The 25477-nt window shown below is 42.3% G+C and overlaps 1 protein-coding gene across 19 annotated transcripts in view; it reads left to right on the top strand.

The window, feature by feature from the left end:
- Positions 1-24587, top strand: part of BRME1 (break repair meiotic recombinase recruitment factor 1) — a 44967-nt gene extending 20380 nt beyond the window's left edge. For 6 of the 19 annotated variants that reach the window (XM_061613849.1, XM_061613845.1, XM_061613847.1 and 3 more), the window contains exons 3-9: positions 2350-2428; positions 4450-4548; positions 5831-7537; positions 8404-8502; positions 14559-14683; positions 17252-17344; positions 23695-24551. In XM_061613849.1, coding sequence (XP_061469833.1) covers positions 2402-2428; positions 4450-4548; positions 5831-7537; positions 8404-8502; positions 14559-14683; positions 17252-17344; positions 23695-23839 — 2295 coding nt within the window. In that variant the 5' untranslated portion in view covers positions 2350-2401 and the 3' untranslated portion in view covers positions 23840-24551. Of the gene's footprint in view, positions 1-2349; positions 2429-4449; positions 4549-5830; positions 7538-8403; positions 8503-14558; positions 14684-17251; positions 17345-17889; positions 17975-20112; positions 20267-21693; positions 21787-23694 lie in introns of those variants that run through there. The other 13 variants (XM_061613836.1, XM_061613834.1, XM_061613833.1 and 10 more) reach the window with 9 other exon arrangements.
- The last annotated feature ends 890 nt before the right edge of the window (positions 24588-25477 follow it).

Below are 25477 nucleotides of genomic sequence, written 5' to 3'. Positions count from 1 at the left end.
AATACAGTAGGGCCCCACTTTCCGGTGGTTTTTGTTTTTCGGCGGGGGTCTGGAACGTAACCCACTGTATGAGTGGGACCCTACTGTAATGCTGGGAAAACAGAAGGGAGCAGAAAAAGAGGAAGACCAAACAAGAGATGGAGTGATTCCATAAAGAAAGCTACAGACCTGAACTTACAAGATCTGAACAGGGTGGTTCATGACAGATGCTATTCAAGGTCACTGATTCATAGGGTCGCCATAAGTGGTACTCAACTTGAAGGAACATAACACCACCAACAAGCAAGCCATTGGGGCAGAACATTAGAAAATGAGAGCAGGTTTATTTTCTGTTCTTTTCCTTACAATCTTACCTGTAAAGTAATATAGTAAAAAAAAATTTTTTTTAAACTTTTAAAATGAAAACAAATCACTCTGGTTTGCACTGTCCCCTCCCCATTGTGGTTACAGGCCTACTTAACTCCACTTTGGAATCAATTCCCTATATACAACTAAGCCCAATTGAACCTGTGGGATTTATGCAACTAAAACATGCAATAGTCAGTCCATATTAAGATTGGTTGAAATCTTGGAGCTGTATTTATTTGCAGGGAAGGACACAGAAAAACATGGTTATACTTTAAAGAATGCATCACTTTGTTTCAAGGGATCAAAATGTGATGCCTTTGATTGCAAGCACCAAGTCCCCTTTTGCAGTCATTTTGTATATTCTATATCTATACAATGACCATGAAAGGTAGGTTAGGCTGAGAGATGGAGATTGTCCCAAGGCAAGAAGTGAGTTTAAAATGTGAAACTACACATGCTCAGAGTATTTTCGTTTGTTAATCAAGGTCAGCAAATATGTTTGAGTTTTGTTGAGAGTTGCTCAGAGTATTTTTTTTTTGTTAGACCATGAAAGCTTATGCCATAATAAATTTGCTAATCTTTAAAATACCACAAGAGCAAGACTTGTTTTGTGTACTTTATTTCATGTGTTCCTTTTTGGGGGAAAGGAGCCCCTATTTTGAGAATGGCACCGCCTAGTCACAAATACCTCATTTTTAGTGAAGGTGATTGACAGGGTTGTGGCACAATTGCAAATACTCTTGGATGAAGCAGATTATCTTGACCCATTTCAGTGCGGGTCCAGACCTGGTTATGGGGCTGAATCGGCCTTGGTCGCCCTGATAGATGACCTTTATGAGGAACAGGACAGTGAGAGTACAACCCTGTGGTTCTTCACCTCTCAGGAGCTTTTGATACCATTGACCATGGTATTTTTCTGAGCCAACTTGGTGAGATGGGTATCAGAGGCTTTGTTTTTGTGGTTCTGCTCCTATCTCCAGGGTTAGTTTCAGAGAATGGTATAGGGTGATTGCTTTTCAGCCCCGACAGTTGTGCTGCAGGGTGCCATCTTGTCCTCAGTGCTATTTAACATCTGTTATGAAGCCCTTGGGAACGGTCATTAGTATAGTTGGGGCGAGGTATCAGCAGTGCAGTGATGATAACCAGCTGTTTCTCAGTAACACCTGAATCTGGAGATGCCATGCAAGCCCTGAACTGGTGCCTGGACTCCATTGTGGGTTGGATGAGGGCCAATAAACTGACAGTATCCTAGCAAGGTGGAGGCACTTTGGGTAGGTGGTTCTTGAGTCTGGGTAATTGGCTGATTGCCTGTTTTGGATGGGTCATACTCCCTCTCAAAGAAACATCTGGGAGACACCCTGGTACAGAGAAAATTTGTCTATTTAGACTGCACAACTTCTAGAGGGTTTAAATGAGCTTCAGCACAGCAGGAATAAAGTTATGACCTTTGGTTCAGAAAAAAATTTAATACTTCGCATAGCTTTTTCTACCACATAGACTACTTTTTTAAGAACAAGATGAGAATTTTCTACTTTTTCATTCTTCCTGAAAAAGTGTTCTGTGTGATTCAAATATTTTAATGTTTTGATATTTATCCATCAAAATAGGTCATGTTTTCTGTATAGATATCTATCTATATCTGTTTTATCCTAAAGTAGCAGTACTGTAATCTCTTATTTTGGACCAACAAAAATATCAAACCTACTAAGCAAGCTTTCAAGTTCCCCAGAATTCTTCTGCAGGTGAGATTTCAGGTTTTTTTTAAAAAAATGAAGATGACGATGAAAGAGTGTGCACTTAATAGCCAGCAGCAGCCTAGTAAAGTCCCTTCATTAGGAGGTAGAATGCAATCTTCTTTTAAGTTCTAGGATCCCTCTCTACAATAGCTAAATTTGATATCCAAAATCCTAGCATTTTCAAACTGAAATCCCCTGGAGTTATTTCAATTACAATTTGTTTTTTCCAAACTTGAGTGTATGTATATTTGCTTTCTCTTAACAGCTCTGGAAAAGAAGGTAGGAAGGCTTCCTTTGAGAGGAAAGAGCTAGATCATATGAAGGTTTTTGTATCTTCATCTCAAGTAAGTGTGTTCCAAACTTGCATGTGGAAAATTAACAGTATATTTCACTGTATGAAAATGGACTGCCTTCAAGTCGATTCTGACTTATGGGCAACCCTTTGAATAAGGTTTTCATAGTAAGCAGTATTCAGAGGGGGTTTACCATTGCCTTCCTCTGAGGCCGAGAGGCAGTGACTGGCCCAAGGTCACCCAGTGAGCTTCATGGCTGTGTGGGGAATCGAACCCTGGTCTCCCAGGTCGTAGTCCAACACCTTAACCACTACACCACACTGGCTCTCATTTCACTGTATAGTATCAGTTTATATTGTACTTTTCCTTACTCATTTCCTGGTCAAGTGAAATAGGTGCTTTCCAAAGTACAGTTGGTTAGATTTCCTTTATGTTTCTTGATTTCTTAGTAGACATACTGCTTGATCAAATTCAAATCCTTACCATCTGTATGACATAAATCTCCCAACGGGAACATCAAATGTGACTGTTGTACAGCAAGATTTACCTGATAGCAATTTTGGCCATCTGCTGACACCCCATATCCATCTTAAGCATTGTATCTGGTAGTTTGTTACGGCTACAGTCCTAAACACACTTTGAAGGGAATAAATCCCGTTGAATCCCCTAGATATACATAGGTTTGCTCTGTACAGGGAAGATAATTCACTAAAATCTCACATTTCTTTCAATGTGAAGGGGTCGCAGGCCCACACTGGCTAACTTCCACCGACATACCAGCCATGTGTTCAACAGCTGTGTGAGGGGCCATAAACATGTACAGATAAATGTGTACACAGCTCCTCCATATGTATATTTGTAGCATCTGCAGCCCCTTCATATTGACCCTGCATTATTCTTACACATTGAAAGACTGTGTGAGGGAGTTCAAATGAAACTCCTTATAGCATCTTCAAATAATGTGAGGAACAGTGCAAATGATATGGTACCTTTTTATTGGGCCAGCCAGTCCATGAAAATATTGTAAGTATTTGGTCCAGCAAAATGTCTTATCTTGACTACTCTGTTTTTCACTCAGCAGGACTTTTACTGTTATGAGGCTTTGAGCCATGGCATCAGCTGTTTGGGACAGCTGACTAAATTCATAATATTGTACATGTGACAAACAATTAGTAGATTTACTCCTCTCTCCCTTATAGTGTGACCTATAGAGTACTGTTAGGATCCCTACATACATATTTGTACAATTCTCAGAGATTTAAACACTACTGCATCTTCTTAATAGCAACATAAATGGAGGGTGCTTTGATATAATTTCTATGAAATCAAAAGCTTTGGTGCCAAAATCTCTACTTGTAGACACAGAATTCATTGAGACGATGTAATTTTGACCATAGCATTTTCTTGTTAGTTTTCTTTAGATGCAGAGGATATTTGTTTTCTTCTTAAATGTGGGGCATACTTTTATGTTATGAATTTGCTATGTTTGTATTTTAACAATTATTGCAAATTACTGTTGCTAATTCACTTTTGCTGAATTATTTGTATACAATGTCTTTCAGTCCACAGTAAAATAAATTTGAACTTCCTGAGTTCAAGTGCCACAAATAGTTATTCAATAATTCTGAAAGCCACTCACAGATACTCCTATGGTGGGCCCCAGAGAGATTCTTTTTGACAATCCTCCCCTGCAGCCCCCTCCCCGTGCCCTCAAGATCTGCTCTGGAGAGTTTAGGACCCTCCGGAGCAGTATGGGAGGTGACACTGGGAGCTGCAGGGGGAGCAGGGAATCAGTGAAAATTGTTTTCTGCCAGCAGGAGCCTCTGTTGGATTGGAGTGCCTTCCTTTCAGGATCCAAGCCAATGAGCCTTTGAAAGCTATATTTATCCAGTTTCATTTGTATGAAAATATGAAAAAAATCTTCAGGAATGTAGGGCACTCCATTAGGTCAAAATGAATTTGTCTTGTTGAGACTGATAAATCCAGTCTATCAATTCCTTTTTGCTGAATTTTGGAGCTGCTGAGGAAGATTACAGGATACTTTATTATCTCATTCTTATTATTGGTTGTAGGGAGGGAAGTTGGTCCCAGTGTTTAAAAAGCCAAAAAAGCCATTAGTTGAAAGATATGAAGGAAATTTTGGAGAAGCTTCAACAATTTGGACAGAACAGGTATGAACTAGTTCAGTACAACAAGCCCTACCTGCTTGTCTGTACAATGTAATGTACCATTGTCATTTAGAGAAATGTAAGACAAACCTTTTTGATGCAATTGTTTTGTGCACAGTAATGAAGCACTGCAGTAACTTTTTTAAAACTCTCTTTTCTAGTTCAAGTTAATTACACTGAAAATTTTTAGAGAGTCTTTTATGGTTAGTTTTAATCTGGATATGCTGGCATGAGTAGCCTAAGAGACAATACAATAGATACAATAGATATTGTAAAAAGTAGCCTAAGAGACAGATTATAAATAAATAATTTTAAATGGAAAACTGTTATATATTCCATAAGAACATAAGAACATAAGAAGAGCCTGCTGGATCAGGCCAGTGGTCCATCTAGTCCAGCATCCTGTTCTCACAGTGGCCAACCAGGTACCTGGGGGAAGCCCACAAGCAGGACCCGAGTGCAAGAACACTCTCCCCTCCTGAGGCTTCCGGCAACTGGTTTTCAGAAACATGCTGCCTCTGACTAGGGTGGCTAGGGTTCCAGTATATAATTCTTATATTTTCATGCAACTAAGGCATCTGCACACTCTCAAGCATATTAAGGGCACTAGCTCTGGCAATAAAGCTGTGTCTAGGAATACTCCCATACTATCATCCTGCTTCTTTAGAGGGAGTGCAATCCCATCTAGAAATGTAAAGAGTTCCACTATGTACATCCCGTAGTTCAGTGTTTTAAGTAGGGTAGAGACGCATAAACTCAGAGTATTCCCTGGTGGAAAAGGGTAGCGGACCATTTTGTGTAGAACTGCACACTCCCACATGAAGCTGTCTGTAACCTTTGGTGGCCCTTCCCTCATGAAGGTGAAGCAGATGGCAGTGAGAAAGGGCTTTCTTAGTGGTGCCTCCCCACCTATGGAATGCTATCATCAGGAAGGCTTGCTTGATGTCTTCTCCGGTGTCTTTTCAGCACCATGCAAAGATTCCTCCACCCAAGGCCTTTTTAGCTGAACTGGCCTTTCTGCTGTTTTGCAATGCCTTTTGATATAGCAGCTTTTATTGTTTTGATTGTTTCAGTATTATTGTAAGTGTACCTGGAATTTCGCTTAGATGTTGTAAGCTGTAAGATGGTTGTCAGTGAACCTAGATCTTGAAAAGGCAGGATACAAATGGTTAAATATAAACAAGTACTCTTTATTAAATGTGTGTATGTAAATATAATTAGAAAATGCTAAATATTTCTGATGCTTTTTTTTTATTCATACACAATTTCTCTCACTTCTTCTAAGGCTGATTGTATAGATAGAAACAAACCTAGTTCAGCAGAGAGTTCTGTCGTGAACATTGTTGCTTCTTCAGAGTCACTAGAATCAATGGATTTATTGGTGACAAAAGTGGAAGATGCTGGTGATCAAGTGATTCTCCATTGTGAGGAGCTAAGTCAAAGACTGGATGTTGAAATGCAAGATGACGACAAGATCAGAAAAGTAAACAATGATGATGCCAACTCAAGGTTGGTTGTTTCCCATCGAGGCACAGGGGCAGCATCCAATTTACAAGCAAGCATCTGTGAAAAGGAAATGCCAGATAATGGCATTGATGGCCTTGAAAATAGAAAACTGCCTCTAGAGTCACTTAAATGCCCACTTCTTGAGATGAGTGTTAGTATATTGGCAGAGGACAGTGTCACTGAGCATAATAGAAGCTATCCACACAAAGAGCATCTAGAAACTTCAAACATGGGTATGGATCAAAACAAAGCTTTCCAGGGTATCATAAATTTAGATGATGTAAAAGAAGCACACTGGACTAACAATGGAAGTAATAAAGATGCAGAACTTGTTGAGTGCATGGCCAGCCAAACCCAAAAGGAGAACGACATAGCTGATCTCCAACTTGTGACACATTTATCAGTTTCCACACCTGCAGAACAGAGCAAAAGTCTATGTACAAGTAGCATAGATAGACAAGGAAATACTGATGTCAAAGAAGCAGACCAGAGCTATCCATATGGATATGGGAAAACTGAAGAGCAAAATGGCATTTCCAGCAGAACTGAAATTTCAGAACCTGGAGCCACTTGGTGCAGCTCCACCATAAGTGGAAAAGTCACACACCAACCCAGCCTGTGGACAAGTGGCGAATCCATAGAACAAACTGGTAGGAGTAAAATTGCAGATCAAAACAGTGACAAAGGCCAAGATATTTCTGGAGAAGACTTTCCAGATAATCAGTCTATATGTATTTATATGGAAAACGAAGCAAAGCTTTCTGAACCAAAATGCGAACAGATTATTGAAACAAGTGACCTGTTCTTCCCACAGCCTGATGGGGATGTTCACCCTGAGAATAGAGCAATCTCAGTGCAAGTAGTTGTTTGCAGAGAAGAGAGAGGGAGGAATAAAAAAGAAGCTGGAATGGAAACAAATCCAGCAAAGAGCATCACTGCCTCACCTGACCCAAAAGTTCCAGTTTTGCTGATCCAACCACAACAAAAGGAAAATGGTAGTGAGAAATTGGTGTCTGATCCAAAACAGTCAGAGTTCAGCAGATGTGATTTGGAACCAAATCAAATTATGGAGGCATTGTCAAATACAGGTATTTCGCAGCAAAATTTGACTGAGATTTCAATGGCTGAAACAAAACCAACAGAAAACTCTGTCTCTTCAGCTGACATCCATATGAATGGAAAAGAATTAACGTGTGAGGAAAACAAGAGCAAACCTTCCCATGTAGAAAGTGGTCTCACCTCAGTAGAGGTTCTTCCTGCACTGTCATTGGTGAGTGATCCTAATAGAGAAATGAATGCTGATTCAGAAGGACAGAATTCTCTCCTTGCATCAGGTTGCAGCACAAGAGCACTAAGCAGCCTTGATAATCTGGTCGAAACATGCTGTCCTGGCACAGATCCCCTTTCTCTAGATGTGGAACTTCTGACTGACAGTCAGCTGCTGGGCATCTTTGAAAGGCACAGCCTTGAATATCCACCACACAGGGTGAGTTGGCCACAAATGAATAGATTTAAAAAGTGATGGTTCTACTTATTAATATGACAGTTACTATACAACAGAGTAGATAAGGCCTTAAATAATTATTATTTTAATATTCCATTCTTAAACACATTTATCAGTAGCTGTCAAGGAATATTAATTTATGAAGAAATTGAAGTTGCACAGCTATATGCCATTTTGAAGCCTTAATTACTTTTAGTTAGTTATTAGATTTATATCCCATTTCTTTGCTGGAGCCCTTCAAGCAGCTTATAACATTACTAAAATCCAAAGGATACACTGATGAAAAGATGCCAGTTTTCCAGCAGCTTGAATATTTGGCATTCTAGTATTGTGCAATATTACATAATTGATGAATCAATGTAGCAACCCAAGTGTGTCTGTGTGAAAATATTTGTAAACTAATAAACATATAAATGGTCATTTCCAGATCCTAATAATATTTTTTGGGACTTCTACTGATTCTGTAGATCAAATGAAGCTGCAGTAACGGAAGCAGTGACTCCCATTCTGTTCCTTTAGAATAGCTTGTACTAGTCTTTGTGTCCCCTGTGGGTAAAAAGCTGCAAAGAATCATAGAGCTGGGAGGTACCCTGAAGGCCATCTAGTCCAACCTTCTGATTAATGCAGATTTTGCAATGCAGGATGCATGTATGACACCCTTAACAGATGGCCATCCTGGCTGTGCTTAAATACCTTCCATGAAGGAGAGCCCACCATCTCCTTAGCCAGCCTAGTCTGTCTGAAATAGCTCTTAGTCTTAGGAAGTTTCTCCCAACTTTTAACTAAGATCTGCTTCCCTGCCATTTTTACACATTGATTCTAGTCCTGTCCATGGTATGTTTACATAGGTGTGGGAGAAAATACTTCAGCATGAGCACAGAGCTAGTGCAGCAGCACAGTTTGAAGGAGGCAGTATGTCCCTGAATGCCACTTGCTGGGAATCACAAGTGAGTAGATTGCTGTTGCGCTGACTGTGAGAACAGGATGCTGGACTTGATGGGCCTTTGCCTGGTCCAGCAGTGCTCTTCTTACGTTCTTGTCAGGCTCTTTGTGTAGGACCAGCCAATTTTTGCACTAGTAAAAGAAAACACCTACTAGTGCTAGGGACCTTTGGGCTAGATGCCATAGCTTAGGTATAATTACAAAGTGCACTTGCTGTCAGATGTTTATGCATTTTCTTTAAAAAGTCACCTTAATGAAAAGTCTTTTTAAAAACCTTTGTTTTTAAATAATTAAAATGAATAAAGTGATTGGCCATTTAGCTTAATAAATATTTAACAACTCTGTTTCAGAATTAGATTCAGAACTATTTCCTGTTCATCAAAGAATTATACTGAAGGTGGAGGGCTAGCAACTTGTTTCCATGTTATTGTGGGGAAGAGAAAAAATGTATCAGAAGAGCTCTTCTATTGTGCTAGGGCTTATTTCTCCCAGAAATCTAAGATGGCAAGCCAGTGTCTGGGCTGTATTACTTGAGACTGCTGTGGCGTAGTGGTTAGAGTGTTGGACCTGGGAGACCAAAGTTCAAATCCCCACTCAGCCATGAAGCTTGCTGAGAGACCTTGGACCACTCCTAGCCTAACCTATCTCACAGGGTTATTGTAAGGATAAAATAGAGAGGGAAGAGACCCGTGTACATTACTTCGCGCTCCTTGGAGGAAAGGTGGGATATAAATGTAATCATAACATAAAAGATAACACTGTTATCTTTTCGGCGCCAGGTCAAGACTTTCCTCTTCTCCCAGGCATTTTAGCATGTGTTTTAAATTGTTTTTATATTGTTTTAAATTTTAAAATTGTGTTTTAAATAGTTTTTAAAATATGTGTTTTAAATTGTATATTTGTTTTAATGTTTTTGATTGCTGTAAACCTCCCAGAGATCTTCGGCTATGGGGTGGTATACAAGTGCAATAAATAAATAAATAAATGATATAAATAAAATGATGGAATATTCCCCTATATGTAAATGTACCTATGTAATTATTTCAGCCTTTGTTCTTCCTCGCCTTTCATAGAATCATAGAATAGTAGAGTTGGAAGGGGCCTATAAAGCCATAGAGTCCAACCCCCTGTGCAATGCAGGAACCCAAATCAAAGCATTCCCGACAGATGGCTGTCCAGCTGCCTCTTGAATGCCTCCAGTGTCGGAGAGCCCACTACACCTCTAGGTAATTGGTTCCATTGTCGTATGGCTCAAATACTTAGGAAGTGTTTCCTGACGTCCATTCAAAATCTGGCTTCCTGCAACTTGAACCCATTATTCCGTGTCCTGCATTCTGGGACGATCGAGTAGAGATCCTGGCCCTCCTCTATGTGACAACCTTTCATGTACTTGAAGAGTGCTATCATATCTCCCCTCAGTCTTCTCTTCTCCAAGCTAAACATGCCCAGTTCTTTCAGTCTCTTCTCATAGGGCTTGGTTTCCAGTCCCCTGATCATCCTTGTTGCCCTCCTCTGAACCTGTTCCAGTTTGTCTGCATCCTTCTTGAAGTGCGGAGACCAGAACTGGATGCAGTTAGGCCTCATCTTGAATAGGGGGGAACTAGTATTTCACATGATTTGGAAACTATACTTCTGTTAAGGCACCTAATATAGCATTTGCCTTGTTTGCAGCCACATCACACTGTTGGCTCATATTCAGCTTGTGATCAACGACAATTCCAAGATCCTTCTTACATGTCGTATTGCTGAGCCAAGTATCCCTCATCTTATAACTGTGCATTTGGTTTCTTTTTCCTAAGTGTAGAACTTTGCATTTATCCCTGTTGAATTTCATTCTGTTGTTTTCAGCCCAATGCTCCAGCCTATCAAGGTCCCTTTGAATTTTGTTTCTGTCTTCCACGGTATTAGCTATGCCCCTCAATTTTGTATCATCTGCAAATTTGATAAGCATGCTCTCTACCTCCTCATCCAAGTCATTAATAAAAATGTTGAAGAGCACTGGGCCCAGGACCGAGCCCTGTGGTACCCCACTCATTACTTCCGCCCAGTTTGAGAAGGAACCATTGATAAGTACTCTTTGAGTACGATTCTGGAGGCAACTGTGGATCCACCTGATAGTTGTTCCATCCAGCCCACATTTAGCTAGCTTGCTAACCAGAATATCATGGGGCACTTTGTCAAAATCTTTGCTGAAGTCGAGGTATATTATGTCCACAGTATTCCCACAGTCTACAAGGGAGGTTACCCGGTCAAAAAATGAGATAAGATTAGTTTGTCAGGATTTGTTCTTCATAAATCCATGTTGGCTCCTAGTAATCACTGCATTGTTTTCAAGGTGCTTATAGTTTGACTGCTCCAGAGTTTTTCCAGGAATTGACGGTACGCTGACTGGTCTGTAGTTCCCCGGTTCCTCCTCCTCCCTTTTTTTGAAGATAGGGACAACATTAGTTCTCCTCCAGTCAGCCGGCACATCACCAGTCCTCCATGATTTCGCAAAGAGAATAGACAGCGGTTCTGAGAGTTCTTCAGCCAGTTCCTTCAATAGTCTAGGATGCAATTTATCGGGCCCTGCCAATTTGAACTCATTCAAAGTGATTAGGTATTCCTTGACCATTTGTCTATCAATCTTAAGCTCTAGTCCTGACCCTTCTACTTCATGCTTCCCAGGAGGGTCATAGACCCTTTTGTCAGAGAAGACTGAGCCAAAGTAGGAATTGAGCACTTCTGCCTTTTCTTTGTAATCTGTTACAATGTTGCCATCCTCATTGAGTAGCTGTGCCACCATTTCTTTTCTCTGTCTTTTACTATGGACATACCTGAAGAAAGCTTTTTTGTTGCTTTTAGCATCCCTTACTAACCTCAAATCATTCTCAACTTTAGCCTTCCTGACACCATCCCGGCAATTCCGTGATACCTGCCTGTAATATAATAATAATATTAAATTTATTAGTCGCCCATCTGGCTGGATGTCCAACCACTCTGGGCAACGTACAAGATAAAAACAATACATTAAAACGTTAACATTTAAAACCATAACAATAAAAACCTAACCCACCCCAAAAGCCTGCCTGAAGAGCCAGGTCTTCGAGGCCCGGCGGAAGCTCATCATAGAAGGGGCATGGCGGAGATCATTTGGGAGAGAGTTCCACAGGGTGGGGGCCACTATTGAAAAAGCCCTCTCTCTAGTCCTCACCGGTCTAGCTGTTTTAACCAGTGGGATCGAGAGAAGGTCTTCTGAGGCTGATCTTGTTGAGCGGCATCCCTGACGATGCTGGAGGCGCTCCTTCAGATAGACTGGGCTAAAACCGTATAGGGTTTTAAAGGTCAAAACCAACACCTTGAATTGGGCCCGGTAAACAACCGGTAGCCAGTGCAACTCCTTCAGCACTGGAGTGATGTGATCTTGCCGGCGGCTGCCTTTAATCAGACGAGCCGCCGCATTCTGTACCAGTTGCAGCTTCCGGACCGTTTTCAAAGGTAACCCCACGTAGAGCGCATTACAGTAATCCAGGCGAGAGGTGACCAGGGCATGTACTACCGGTGGGAGCAGATGGTTGGGAAGGTAGGGGCGCAGCCTCCATATCAGATGGAGTTGATACAGCGCCGCCCGGCTCACAGCCGAGACTTGAGCTTCCATGGTCAGCTGGGAGTCAAGAATGACCCCAGGCTGCGGACCTGGTCTTTCAGGGGCAATCGTACCCTGTTGAGCACCAGGTCCACATCCCCCAACCTTCCCTTGTCTCCCAGAAACAGTACCTCGGTTTTGTCAGGGTTCAGCTTCAGTTTATTCCTTCCCATCCAGCCACTCACCGACTCCAGGCACTTGGACAGGGTTTCTACAGCCAACCTCGGTGCAGATTTAAATGATAGAGCTGCATGTCATCCGCATACTGATGACATTGCAGCCCAAATCTCCTGATGATTGCCCCCAGCGGCTTTATATAGATGTTAAACAGCATCGGGGAGAGGATGGAACCCTGTGGCACCCCACAAGTGAGAGGCCAAGGATCCGAAACCTCATCCTCCAATGCCACTCTTTGGTACCTACCTTTGTACTACCTTGGTACTCTTCCTTTGTGGCCTGGCCTTCTTTCCACTTCCTGTATGTGTCCTTTTTTATTTTCAGGTCATCTCTAAGCTTTTTGTGAAGCCACATTGGCTTCTTCTGCTGTTTCCCCCCTTTTTTCCTTGTTGGAATTGCTTGCCATTGCGCTTTTAGGATTTCCTTTTTTAGAAACTCCCACCCATCTTGGACTCCTTTTCTCATTAGGGTGGCTTGCCATGGAATTATACTTACAATTGTTCTGAGTTTATTAAAATCAGCTTTCCTAAAGTCCACGGTGCGCATATGGCTACTCTCAGCTTTTGCTTCAGTTAAAATCAAGAATTCAAGCATGGTGTGGTCACTTTCCCCCAGAGTTCCCATAACTTCATCCACCAAATCATCTCTATTGGTTAGAATCAAGTCCAGGATAGCTGATCCTCTGGTTGCTTCCTCCACTTTCTGTAGGAGAAAGTTACCTCCAACACGTCAGAAATTTCTTGGAGGGGCCGTGTTTGGCAGAATTTGTCTCCCAACAGATATCAGGATAATTGAAGTCCCCCATTACTACTACATCATGGCTCCTCAAAACATCGGCAATTTGCTTTTCAAAAGTTACATTCTCGTCTTCTCCTTGATTGGGTGGTCGGTAGTAGACTCCAAGCACCACATTCCTTTTATTACTTACCCAATTAATTTTAATCCAGATACTGTCGGTGGAGCTACCAAGCTCATATTCCTACATTTCTGTGCAGGAATAGATATTTTTAACATATAGCGAGACTCCACCTCCCTTTTTATTTCTTCTGTTCTTTTTGAACAAGTTATTTCCTGTAATTGCTGTATTCCAGTCATGGGAGTCATCCCACCAAGTTTCAGTTATACCTATCAAGTTGTAATTGCCCTCCAGTATTAAAAGTTCAAGTTCGTCCTGCTTGTTTCCCATGCTCTGTACATTAGTATACAGACATCGAAGACCATGTGATTTATGGCTTGGCTTCCTTACTACATTTTTCTGAGGACTGTTTCTGGGCCCTATTAGAGCTGATCTCTCTGGTCCCGTTACTGTGCACAAGCCTTCATCAGTTGTTACCACCAAGTTTACGTCTCCCTCCCCCTTAGGATTCAGTTTAAAGCCCTCCAGATGAACTTCTCCATGCTGTGGCCAAACACATTCTTCCCAGTCCTTGTGAGATGCAACCCATCACTTGCCAGCAGTCCATCTTCCAGGAAGCATAGCCCGTGGTCCCAGAATCCAAATCTCTCACGTCGGCACCACCTTCGTAGCCATTCAGTCACACAGAGTATTTTTCTTTCACTTTCTACTCTTCTTCTAATTACTGGAAGGATGGATGAAAAAACTATCTGGGCCCCAAAGTCCTTGAGTTTCCTTCCCAGAGCTTCAAAGTCTGATGTGATTTCTTCATAGCTTCATTTGGCAGTATCATTTGTTCCCACATGGATGAGGAGAAAGGGATACCGTCGGTGGGCTTGATGAGTGATGGCAACCCTTCTGTCACATCTCTAATCCGTCTTCCTTGTAGGCAGCATACCTGGAGAGTCCATGGATCTTCTCCTTGTTCTCTTCTTTATTCACCCTTGTTACCTTGTCCTGTCTTGTAGCAACTTCTTTAGCAATGACGGGGTGTGACAGATGCCCTCCTTCTCTTGCTGAAAGAGAATGGAACAGAGATTGGGGCAGCAAGTCTGGCAGTGGTGGGAAAGAAAAGAAATTTGTCAGCAGTCTACATTGAAACTGAAGAATGGAGATTTGTCCCCTTGCCTTCCCAAAGTAGTTCAACCTAAAATCTAGCTGGAACATATATTGCAACATTCTGAAGTCCTCTGGGTCTAATAACCCAATTATTACATTAATTATTAGCATTATTGCTGTAGATTTCTCCCTACCTTATTTTAACCGAGATTGTACAATGGAGACATCACTGAACAAGTCCTTCACTGGTGCATTTTACATACAGAATATATCTGTATCTCTAAATAGCATTTTTATCTCTTCAGACATCCTTTCTGAATAATCTACATACCCATTCCAAGGATAAAGGTGATTGGTGTCCTGCAGGAGAACAAAGTGGAATCAAAACACTAGCCTCGGTTGTTAATCTGACCTATCCAAACAATGCCAGGCAAGTGAATGTCCTAGTGTGAGCTTTCTTCTTATTTTGCATAATAGTCAGTCTTATCAGGGCTACATCCGTGCAAGAGGAGGCTTTGGATGAATGTGTATGCACACCTGAAACAGCATCCTTCTCAAAAGCTAGGGATACCTAAGGGACAAATGCTATAATATACACAATTAAAAATACATTCTATAGAAATATTTCATGCATCATATGTCAGATGTGCCAATTTTAGGATGGGATGTGACTGGAATCTTAGTGCTAGGAGACAGTTGAATATTTGGAAGGGAGCGCATATCTTTTATGCTGATCACAAATGAGACATAATAGGGAGAGAATGAGTTCCTTTCAGCTCTGATATGTGTGTACTTGAAAAGGGGACTCAGCTGCAATGATGGTGGTATAGTTAATGCTTGCTTTCTGATAATTTGCATGAGCAGCTAACACTGGTGGTATTGGGTGGGTCAGCCCAAGGACACTGCACTAACTATTTTAGTGGATCAGAATGATAGCTAGCAATATCCTGTAGAAGCATCATCAGTTCAGTATCATGCATACATCTAGCCTATCATGAAACCTAGTAAATGTTTTCATAGAACTTTAACAGCATGTTTAGTGAGGTTGTGTTGGTGATCCAACTTATCCCAGACATTGTGTGCAATTAGAGCAAGTCTTGGGAAGGAGTCTTAAGATTTGATCGTAAAATTGCACCAATGACAAGGCACTGAATTTAATAATTTCCTCTATTTTTGAAGTTCATAGGGGAGTGCCAGCCCTTATGTAGCCTAAACGGCACCATTGACATGCAAGAGGGGAGGTGTTAGCAGGCTTTATTTATTTTATTTAGCAAAATATATATACTGCTTGAATATAAAGACCTCTAAGCCATTTACAAAAACATTAAACAGTTAAAAACAAGTAATTAAAAATATATTTAAAACAATTAAAACAACTACTAACTAAAAAATTAAAACAGATCAACATCTATCTATGTGTCTGCCTTGCCTAAACAGAAAAGGTATAAGCAGGCACCAAAAGGAATACAATGAAGGCACCTGCCTGATGCCAGTAGGCAGGGAGTTCCAAAGATTAAGTGCTGCCACACTAAAGAAACAATTGCTTACAAGGTGGAATGAGTATTATGTGGCACCTGTAACAGTGCCTGTTCTGCAAAGCGCTTGTGTGGGCACATATTTAAGGCAGTCTTGCAAGTAAACGGGTCCCAAGCTGTTAAGGGCTTTATATACTGATAGTAACACCTTGAACTTGGCTTGGTAACAAATTGGAAACCAGTGCAGATCCCTGAGCAGCATTTTGCACTAATTGCAGTTTTTGGGTCAAGTGCAAGAGAAGCCCCACATAGAATGCATTGCAGTAATTCAGTCTTGAAGTCACCAATGTTTGAACTACTGCGGCCAAGCACTCCCAGTCCAGAGATCGTCATAGTTGTCTCACCAGGTACAGCTGATAAAAGGCACTTTTAGCCATTGAAACTACCTGGGTCTCCAGCGACAGAGATGGATCCAGAAGCACCCCCAGACTGTATATCTGCTCCTTCAGGGGAAGTGCAACCCTGTCCAGGGAAGGCAATTGACCAATTTCTTGGACACGGGAACCAGTTACCCACAGTGCCTACAATTTGCCAGGATTCAAGCTTAGCTTATTTTTCTTCATCCATTCCAGCACTGCATCCAGGCACTAGTCCTAGGCCCACACAGCCTGTCCTGATCTGGATGTTGTGGAGAAATAAGAGCCCCAAAACTCATAATGACCGTTTCAAGGTTTCATGTAGATATTAAATAGCATTGGGAATAAGGTGGTACCCTGCAGCACCCCTAGCACAACTGCCAGGGGGCTGAAAAACAATTACCCAGTGATACTCTTTGAACTCGGTGCTATAGGTAGAACTGGAACCAACATTAATAAGGTGCCCTGGATTCCCATTCCGTAGAGCCAGTCCAGGAGGATACTGTGGCCAATGGTATTGTTAGGTCCAAACCCAACCATGAGCTGTCACAACCTACTGACCTCTCATTCACCCTGGGAGAGTGTGGAGTATCGAAAGCCACAGAGAGATGGAGAAGAGGAGCAAGGCTGCACTCCCCCTGTCCTGCTCTCTATAGAGGTGATCCATCAAGGCAACCAATGCTTGAGAGAATCCCAAGCCTTCCAGAAGTACAAAAAGTATTGGGGGGGGGGACAACTAAAAGGAGAGGGGACACCAAAAACAGCTCAGTGAGGACTGATCATGGTCAATGGTCATAGAATGCTTGCTGACAATTGGGTGGGGCAAGGCAGAAAACCAGGTGGCTCGTGGAATGGAATGGATTATTATGGAGGAAGTATGGCTAACTGACTGTAACAGTGAACAGGGACACTCCGCCTTGCAATGTTTTGTTACAGGCCCCATTCATATGAGGTAATTCTGTTCTACCCAGAAATATTTTCACTTTACTTCTTTGAAAAGGCATGACACCTGGGGAAAATGCGCAATTTTCATTTTTAGTTTAGGAAGAACTATATTGCTGATTTGGTGCTCCAGTTTTTCTCTTTCATACTATTTTTTTTAATCAGGAATGAAGGGACAGAGAGGATTTGTGATCCATACAAACAAGAAGATGCAACAGATGTTGTTTGTGGACTGATTAAAGAGCTCTCTAATCTCAAGTAAGAACATACTTCTGTGCCATATCCAATAGTTCATAAAACACATAAACGTCTTAATTACAGTCTGAAAGAGTAATAAACGTGAATGAATTGCTTCCATAGCTCCCACAGCAATTTCATAGCTCCCATGTGAATCAAATCATCATTTAAGTCTTAGCTTAACAGTGCCTGCTTTAAAAACAAAGATATGTTCACTATCAACCACTATTAGCCATGGTAGTTAAATGGAAAGTCTATGTGTACTATATCTCTAAATGTCGGATGCTTGGGACAAACAGTGGGGGAAAGCTATTGCCTTTACGCCTGTTTGTGATGTTCCCAGAGGGATCTGGCTCACTGCTGTTTTGACAGTTACTGAGTCGCATCAAAATCGGTGGGATGCATGCCAGATCCCAACAACATTTACTGGGGAGTAAGTCTCTCAAATAATCTTATTTTCATATGTAAATAAGAAAGATAAATTGCTTTAAATCTGTAAATTAAAATAAGCTGTGGCTACCAGACTGTAAGATTATGTAACAGTTCAAACACGTTTTGACTTCCAGGTGCCTCTTGAAAACTTTATGTCGACAGGCCTATGCAGCTGTTTAAAACATTTTGATTAACCAATCCATTTAATGATTATTTTGTACTGTTTTAATGGTGTGTTATGTTTTATCATTGTTACACCATCTTAATATGGTGGTACTGTATATAAATTTATAAATACTGTGTGGAGGTTGCCTGTTGTGCATACTACCAGGAGCCACAGCTCTAGTGAGGAAGTGGAAGGCATTTTCCCACTACTCTAATATCTCTGGCCTGCTACAGCTCTGAAATTCAGCAGCAGAATGGTAATTGGGACTTTTCCTAGCAGATTCACCCACATAACCACTCTGGATTATCATCCTCTAGCAGCCCAGGCAGGAATCTCTATTGTTAATCTGAATACTCATCCTTTCCCTCTCAGTTCCAGTTTCAATTTCCTGCCAGCCCATGCAGATTTTTGTTCCTTCTCTGCCAGTTTTTTACTGTTTTTCCCTCAGCTTTTTTACTGCAAATTAAGCATTTGTTCTCTTTTTGCTATATAAGCGGGAGGGGATCACGTCACTTTCAGCTTTCTTTCTTTTCTCCCTATCTTCCCCCATCCCTTCTCTTGTCTATGGGACCAGTGGGAAAGCCAAAAGAAGAAGAAGCTCCTTACAAGAGGAGCCAAAGAATCCTGGAGAAAGCAGCAAAAGCTGCTACTAAATCATATTATTGTAGAGTTGGAAGGGGCCTATAAGGCCATCAAGTCCAACCCTTTGCTTAATGCCGGAATCCAAATCAGAGCATACCCGACAGGTGCCAGCTGCCTCTTGAAGGGCTCCAATGTTGGAGACCCCACCACCTTCCTAGGTAATTGGTTCCATTGTTGTACCACTCAGGAAGTTTTTCCTGATGTTCATTGGAAATCTGGCTTCTTGTAACTTGAGCCCATTGTTCTGTGTCCTGCACTCTGGGAAGATGGAGAAGAGTTCCTGGCCCTCCTCTGTGTGATAGCCTTTCAAGTACTTGAAGGATGCTATCATATCTCCCCTCAGTCTTCTCTTCTCAAGGCTAAACATGCCCAGTTCTTTCACTCTTTCCTCATAGGGCTTTGTTTCTAGTCCCCTGATCATCCTCGTTGCCCTCCTCTGAACCTGTTCCAGTTCGTCTGCATCCTTCTTAAAGTGCAGTGTCCCAAACTGGATGCAGTACTCAAGATAAGGCCTAACCAAGTCACCATTAATAAAAATACTGAAGAGCACTGAACCCAGGTCCTAGCCCTGTGATACCCCACTCATTACCTCCACCCAGTTTGAGAAGGAATCATTGATAAGCACCCTTTGAGTACAATTCTGGAGCCAATTGTGGATCCACCTGATAGTTGTTCCATCCAGCCCACATTTAGCTAGCTTGCTAATCAGAATATCATGGGGCACTTTGTCAAAAGCTTTGCTGAAGTCGAGATATATTATGTCCACAGTATTTTCACCAGTCTACAAGGGAGGTTACCCAATTTAAAAAAAGAGATAAGATTAGTTCGTCAGGATTTGTTCTTGATAAATCCATGTTGGCTGCTACTAATCACTGCATTGTTTTCAAGGTGCTTACAGATTGACTGCTTTATAATCTGCTCCAGAATGTTTCCAGGGATTAATGTTAGGCTGACTGGTCTGTAGTTCCCCAGTTCCTCCTTTTTGCCCTTTTTGAAGATAGGGACAACATTAACTCTCCTCCAGTCAGCCGGCACTTCACCAGTCCTCCATGATTTCGCAAAGAGAATAGACAGCGGTTCTGAGAATTCTTCAGCCAGTTCCTTCAATACCCTAGGATGCAGTTCATCAGGCCCTGGAGATTTGAACTCATTCAAATGCTTAGGTATTCCCTGACCATTTGTCTATCAATGTCAAGCTGCAATCCTGCCCCTTCAACTTCACGTTTCTCAGGAAGGTCATACACCCTCTTTTGGGAGAAGACTGAGCCAAAGTAGGAATTGAGCACTTCTGCCTTTTCTTTGTTATCTGTTATCATCCTCAGGCAGTCTCTTGAGTGGTGGCTTCTAAACAGACATCTCCTTTACGGAGTTCAAATCAAATTTCCCCAACAAATCTTAGTCACATGCCAGCCTTCAGGGCTGGAGGGCCCACTGTCGGCACCACACAAGCCCAGAGGGCATGGGAGAGAAAGGGCACAGCATAAATTGGCTGGAGCTCAGGGCAGTAGCCCTCGCCCTCAGAACACTTCAGGAACATACTCCTTCACAGGCATTCTTGGTCCTAACCAACAACATCTCGACCCAATGACATTTGAAGAAACAGGCGGCTCCAGATCACATTCCATTCAGCTGGAGGCGCAGGGCATCATGGAATGGATGGAACAAAATTTGGCCTAGCTGACATTCAACACATCAAGGGCAAGGTAAGTGTAACAGCGGACTTTCTTAGTGTAGGTCAAATCCTCCCAGGGGAATAGACCCTCAGCATCAGAGCATTCAAATTCATTCAGTCCCAACTGGGGGGGGGGGCATTCCCGACCTCTGCATCTCATCTCAACCACAAGACTCCATGTTTTTCTGCTAGGTATCAATCCCCGTAAGTGGAAGGAATGGATGTACTCAATACCCTATTGCCCCAGGGCCTCCTCTTTGCCTTCCCTCCAACTCCTGTCATCACATGAGTATTGCAAAAAGGTCAAGCAGAGTTCATACTGGTGGCTCCTCAGTGGCCCAGGAGACTGTGGTTCTCTCTACAACTCAGGGACAGGAAACGCTTCAGCAAATACTTTTGCTCCTCCCCTCTTGTTGAGGCTCAGTTTCGTTTCCTGTCTCACCTCGGAGCACATCCTATTGAGTTGTCCTTCCTCTCTGAAGGATATTAGTTTCTTCTCCCTTACCGTGTTTGATCTCTTTCTTTGTTTCTTATGCTTCTTTCCCCTCTGTTTGTCGTTCTTACTTTAAAAAAGAAAAAAAATCTGTCACGTTCTTTGTCTCCTTCCCTCTGTCAATTTTCCTCGCCTTCTGTCAGCTGTCTCTCTTGATGATCCCGCTGAGGGGGCTTCATCAAGGGGCTCTATGCTATCCCCGGTAAGTAAGTCCACGGAGATGTCACTAAGATATCTGGGGTTCAGGGAAGCACCAGTACCTGCCATTGCAGGGAGGAGTGGAGCGGCAGCACCAGTCTGTTTGGAGCAGCCTGCCATTTCTGAGGCAGCACCCACCATTTCTGAGCACAGCAGAGGCGCCTTCCATTTTGGAGCACAGTGAAGCTGCTACACCTGACGAATTGCATTTTCCAGACCCCCCCCCCATATTTAATGCCAAGTGTGCATGGGGAGCAAGAACCCCATCCTCTGTTGAGGTGGTAGTAATGGGGTATGGCCAGTCAAGCCACACTTCAGTTGTAAAACAGCAGCCTGTTCACAGATCAGGCCAGTTGCAACAGGTTACCCCCCCATCCAGCAACAGTCCAACAGGTCTTGCTGCCCAACCTTTTTTTGCCTGAGGTGTGGTGATTTTTGCTCCTGGCTGCTTTAGAGTGCAAACTGCTCTCCTCTAGTGTGTGTGGTGATTTTGGCCTTGCTGTTGTTGCTCTTGGCTGCATTTAGAGGTCAGACCGCTCCCCTCTGCTGTATGCGGTTATTTTCAGCTTTGCTAATCCACTGCACCCCTCTACCTGTGCGTGTGTTGATTAATCAGGAATTTATCCATATAACATCTGGTACTGCTCCCTTTCACTGTATGCGTGTAACCATCCTGGGCTGTTTTTATGGATATCATTATTGAGGCACAGCACAGTGATACGCAGCGGCAGCCGTCTCAGTGGCCATCCTTTTCATACATTTCACAGCACGTATCAGCAGGAATTCCACTGGGTGGAATGTTGACCTGAAATTTGGGCTTCGCTTTGTGTGTTCGGTACTTGGTCACCTCAGGCCCTAAGGTAAGCAAGGCAGCCAATACCTTCCAAGTATTCCTTCTCAGAAATTGCACCAGAGCAGCAACATTTGGTGTGGATGCTGCTTGTGGTGAGAGAAATGGGCAGCTCTTTATCACTCTCCGCTGCATTTTCGGTCCTAGCCTGTCCAGTGACTGTGGCAAGGGCTTAGCTTTCCCACTCAGAACCCTGAGGAAAGGGCCTAGCTTTGCTGCACAGAATCCTTGGGCAGAGATATGGTGTAGGCCTCTGCTGAGGAGGTTTCCCACCGTTTTTATGGTCCTAGTAGTCCAGTGACTGGAAAGGGCCTAACTTTACCATTTGGAGCTCTTGCACAGAGATATGGCATAGCCCTATGCTGAGGAGTTTTCCCGCCATTTTTATGGTCCTAGTCTGTCCAATGATGGTGGAAAGGGCCTAGCTTTCCATTCAGAGCCCTTGGGCAGGGATATGGCATAGTCCTTTGCTAAGGAGTTTTTTCTGCCTTTTTTATGGTACCTCTGTTCCCACTTGATCTTAGTGTGTCTAGTGACTGTGGAAAGGGCCTAGCTTTCCGTTCAGAACTGTAGGGCAGAGATATGTCATAGTCCTCAGCTGGAAAGCCTTTCCACCTTCATGAGAGGCACTAGAACAGCAGGTGCAATATGTCACTTATGTATGCCCTTACTAAGCCCCATTTGAACCTGTAGCCTCAGTTTCCCTAAAACTGACAACTCTCAAGAGTAGTTTTCCTGGTGGCTATCACCTCAGCCAGAGGGTGGTGGAACTGAGTGCCTTCTCTGTATTTGTCATACAGACAAAGTGATACTCAGAACTGATCCTTCTTACATTCCTAAAGTTAATTCCACCTTTCATAGGTCTGAGGAGCCAATTTTCCCTTCCTTTTGCCGCAATCCTTCACATCCTTCAGAAAACTTACAGCACAAATTAGATGTGAGTGGAGCACTGAAAATTTACATTGAGTGCACCAAGGCATTTAGACTAACCACTAGCCTGTTTGTTTCCTTTCATGGAACGGAAGCCCAACTGGCAAGGATTGCCAAATGAAACAAGGCCTGTATCAGTCTAGCCTATGAGTGCCAGTACTTTTGGGCTCCCACTTCTATCAGTTTACTCCACATGACCTTGGTGGTATTAGGAACTAACACTGCCATTGCAGAAACCTGCAGAGCGGCAACCTGGACAGTGCCATCCACTTTTCCTACAAAGTGGACACATATACTTCATCTGATGCGGCCTTTGGGTGAAGTGTCCTCCAATCAGTAGTATCTCCAATGACTGGAACTGCAAATCCTCACGCAATGGGAAGTGGCTATGTGGGGGAGTCTGCTAGGAAAATGGAATGTTGGTAACTTACTCTGAAAGAGCCTTTTCTAGCAGGCGAAACCCACATAGTCACACCACACCCTAAACTCATCTGCTTACTGCTGTAACACGCAGGTTCTTACAGTTAGGGTTAGGGGTTACTGCCTTTTTGTGGGCATGGCTTGGTTTCTATGTTGTTTCTAAGGTTTAACTCCACAGGTACACACAGTGTTAAATTAAAGTCTGGCCAGAATGTAAACTGGAACTCAGGAGATAGGAGGAGGAGCATTCAAATTAACAAGAGAGATTTTCTGTCTGGGCTGCTAGAGATTGATAACCCATTGTAGCTATGTGGGTGAATCTGCTAGAAAAGTCCCTTTCCTAGAAGTGACCAACATTCAGATCAGGACTGGAGGACATGGCAAATGAAAATGAACCCTTTTAGCTTATTTTACCTCTTTAATTTAAAATCCTTGCATTCATTTTGGAGCAAAACTCTGTTGGAACCTGCTTCTTTAGATAAAAGTGACTGAATCAGTCTGCAGCTTGCTTGAGAAGTGCTCTACTAACATGGAACCCATTGTGGTGTGGTTTGTTTGTTCTTCCTAGTCGGCTGATCATGAGTGCACACAGAGATCTGGATTCCTTCAAGAGAATGAAATTCCGGAGAAACAGGCAATTCGGGAAGCTTCTGCCTCACAGCATGGGCAATGTGACAAGCACACTACGTACAGCGAAAAAGAGAGAGATTTAGCTTGTGAATACTATGGCTTGCTTGTAAGAGTTTGATTGGTTCTGGTGTTTTTTCTTTAGCTGTGTGGTCATGTATGCTTATTTGCATCAAAATAAGACTCTTAATTGCAGAATAAAATGACTTTATAATAAGTATAATTATTTATACTTATAATCCTCCAACTAGCTACCACAGCAATGTAAAGGACCGTTAATAATAATAATCCGGCCAAACATCTTGGCACACAGTCCAGTTAATTCAAGTAACCTGTATATAAACTACAGTTAATATCCCTCTGAGCACTGTCATATCTCTAGTGGACTCTAACATAACCTGCAAATCGTCTACGTGCGAACTCTTGTTGATTGTGATTTCCCCTGGCAGAAGTGAAGAGTTGTCCTGTGTTCGTGCACTTATCTAGTTTTTCCTCCGTTAGCCCAAAATGTATCTTATAAAACACAAAACAAAAAAAACAAAAATCTTAATCGTTCTGGTGTAACTACTGTATTTCATTGTTTACACATGAACTAGGTTTGTAGGATGAAAATGCCACATTTGGACAAAAGACTACCAAAACCCGAGTACTTTTCAATATTGCTTCCAGTACAAAAGTTAAGCACATACTTAATGTCCCCCACTGAAACCAAGATGGCTTAAAATGCTTAACTTGACTTGCCCTTTCATTTGTGCTTATTTTATTATGTATATCTGTGTTTTGCAACCTACAAGGGCAGAACAATCCTAAAATGTGCAGGGCTGATGTGGGGAGGAGATTCTGTGGTAGAGGAACTGTCACTTACTGAGCCTTGCTGCTCACTGCATCTATGATGGAAGTGGGGTGGGATGGTGGCTTTCTCTGTTTATTTCCTCCTCACTTTGAAAAATTAACCCCCCATTGACAACAGTGGTAGGGAAAATAATTACAGCTCCAGTTCTGATGCAGTTCTTTGCCTCTTTGTGGAGGACAGGTGTCGCAGTACACTAAGGCCCCTCAACCACCCGCCCTAACTTCCTTCTCCAATTACATTTTCTTACAGAAGATTCAATTGTGAATTGTTTGGAATCCCATCATCATGAAAAATGACACCTACACTTTTGGTTTAGAATTAAAAAACACTTGTATGACCTTTGTATAACAAAGAAATAACCAATCAAAGAAATATTAACCATACAAAGTAAGAACCAAAAAAACCTGGCCAACAAAACGACTTGAAAAACAAGCATGCATTAAAAAAAACTTTAAACAATTTTAAACACAGGGAGACTTTGGACTGGTGATTTGAGAAATCAGAAATTTTTCTCTCAGGGTGAGCCTCTTCACCGTAAACACTGACCCAAACATCTGTAACTAAACATGAATGTAACATAATTCAAGCACAAAGAGCAGCTGCACTGAAAAATAAGACTAGCTTGAAATGAGTTGGTTTTGCTAATGCTGGGAGAATTCGTTGCTGGGCTTTCCATGCAATGTGCCACCTGCACAAAATTTGTCATCTAGACCTCTCAGTATTTTCATGTTTTCTTTGGATTTCTCAATATTTGAGTTGATTCCTGCATATCAACCAGTAGGGCTGCCATTCGATGCAAAGTCCCGACTTCAGGAAAAGTGCTAGCTCTGGTACAGCTCTTATAGCTCTGAAGATACCTGAAAGAGATTAT

This window comes from Rhineura floridana, chromosome 3 (assembly GCF_030035675.1).
Source record: "Rhineura floridana isolate rRhiFlo1 chromosome 3, rRhiFlo1.hap2, whole genome shotgun sequence".
Taxonomy (NCBI): domain Eukaryota; kingdom Metazoa; phylum Chordata; class Lepidosauria; order Squamata; family Rhineuridae; genus Rhineura; species Rhineura floridana.
Note: the sequence above shows the minus strand (reverse complement) of the source record. Positions and strands in the feature narration are given on the sequence as shown.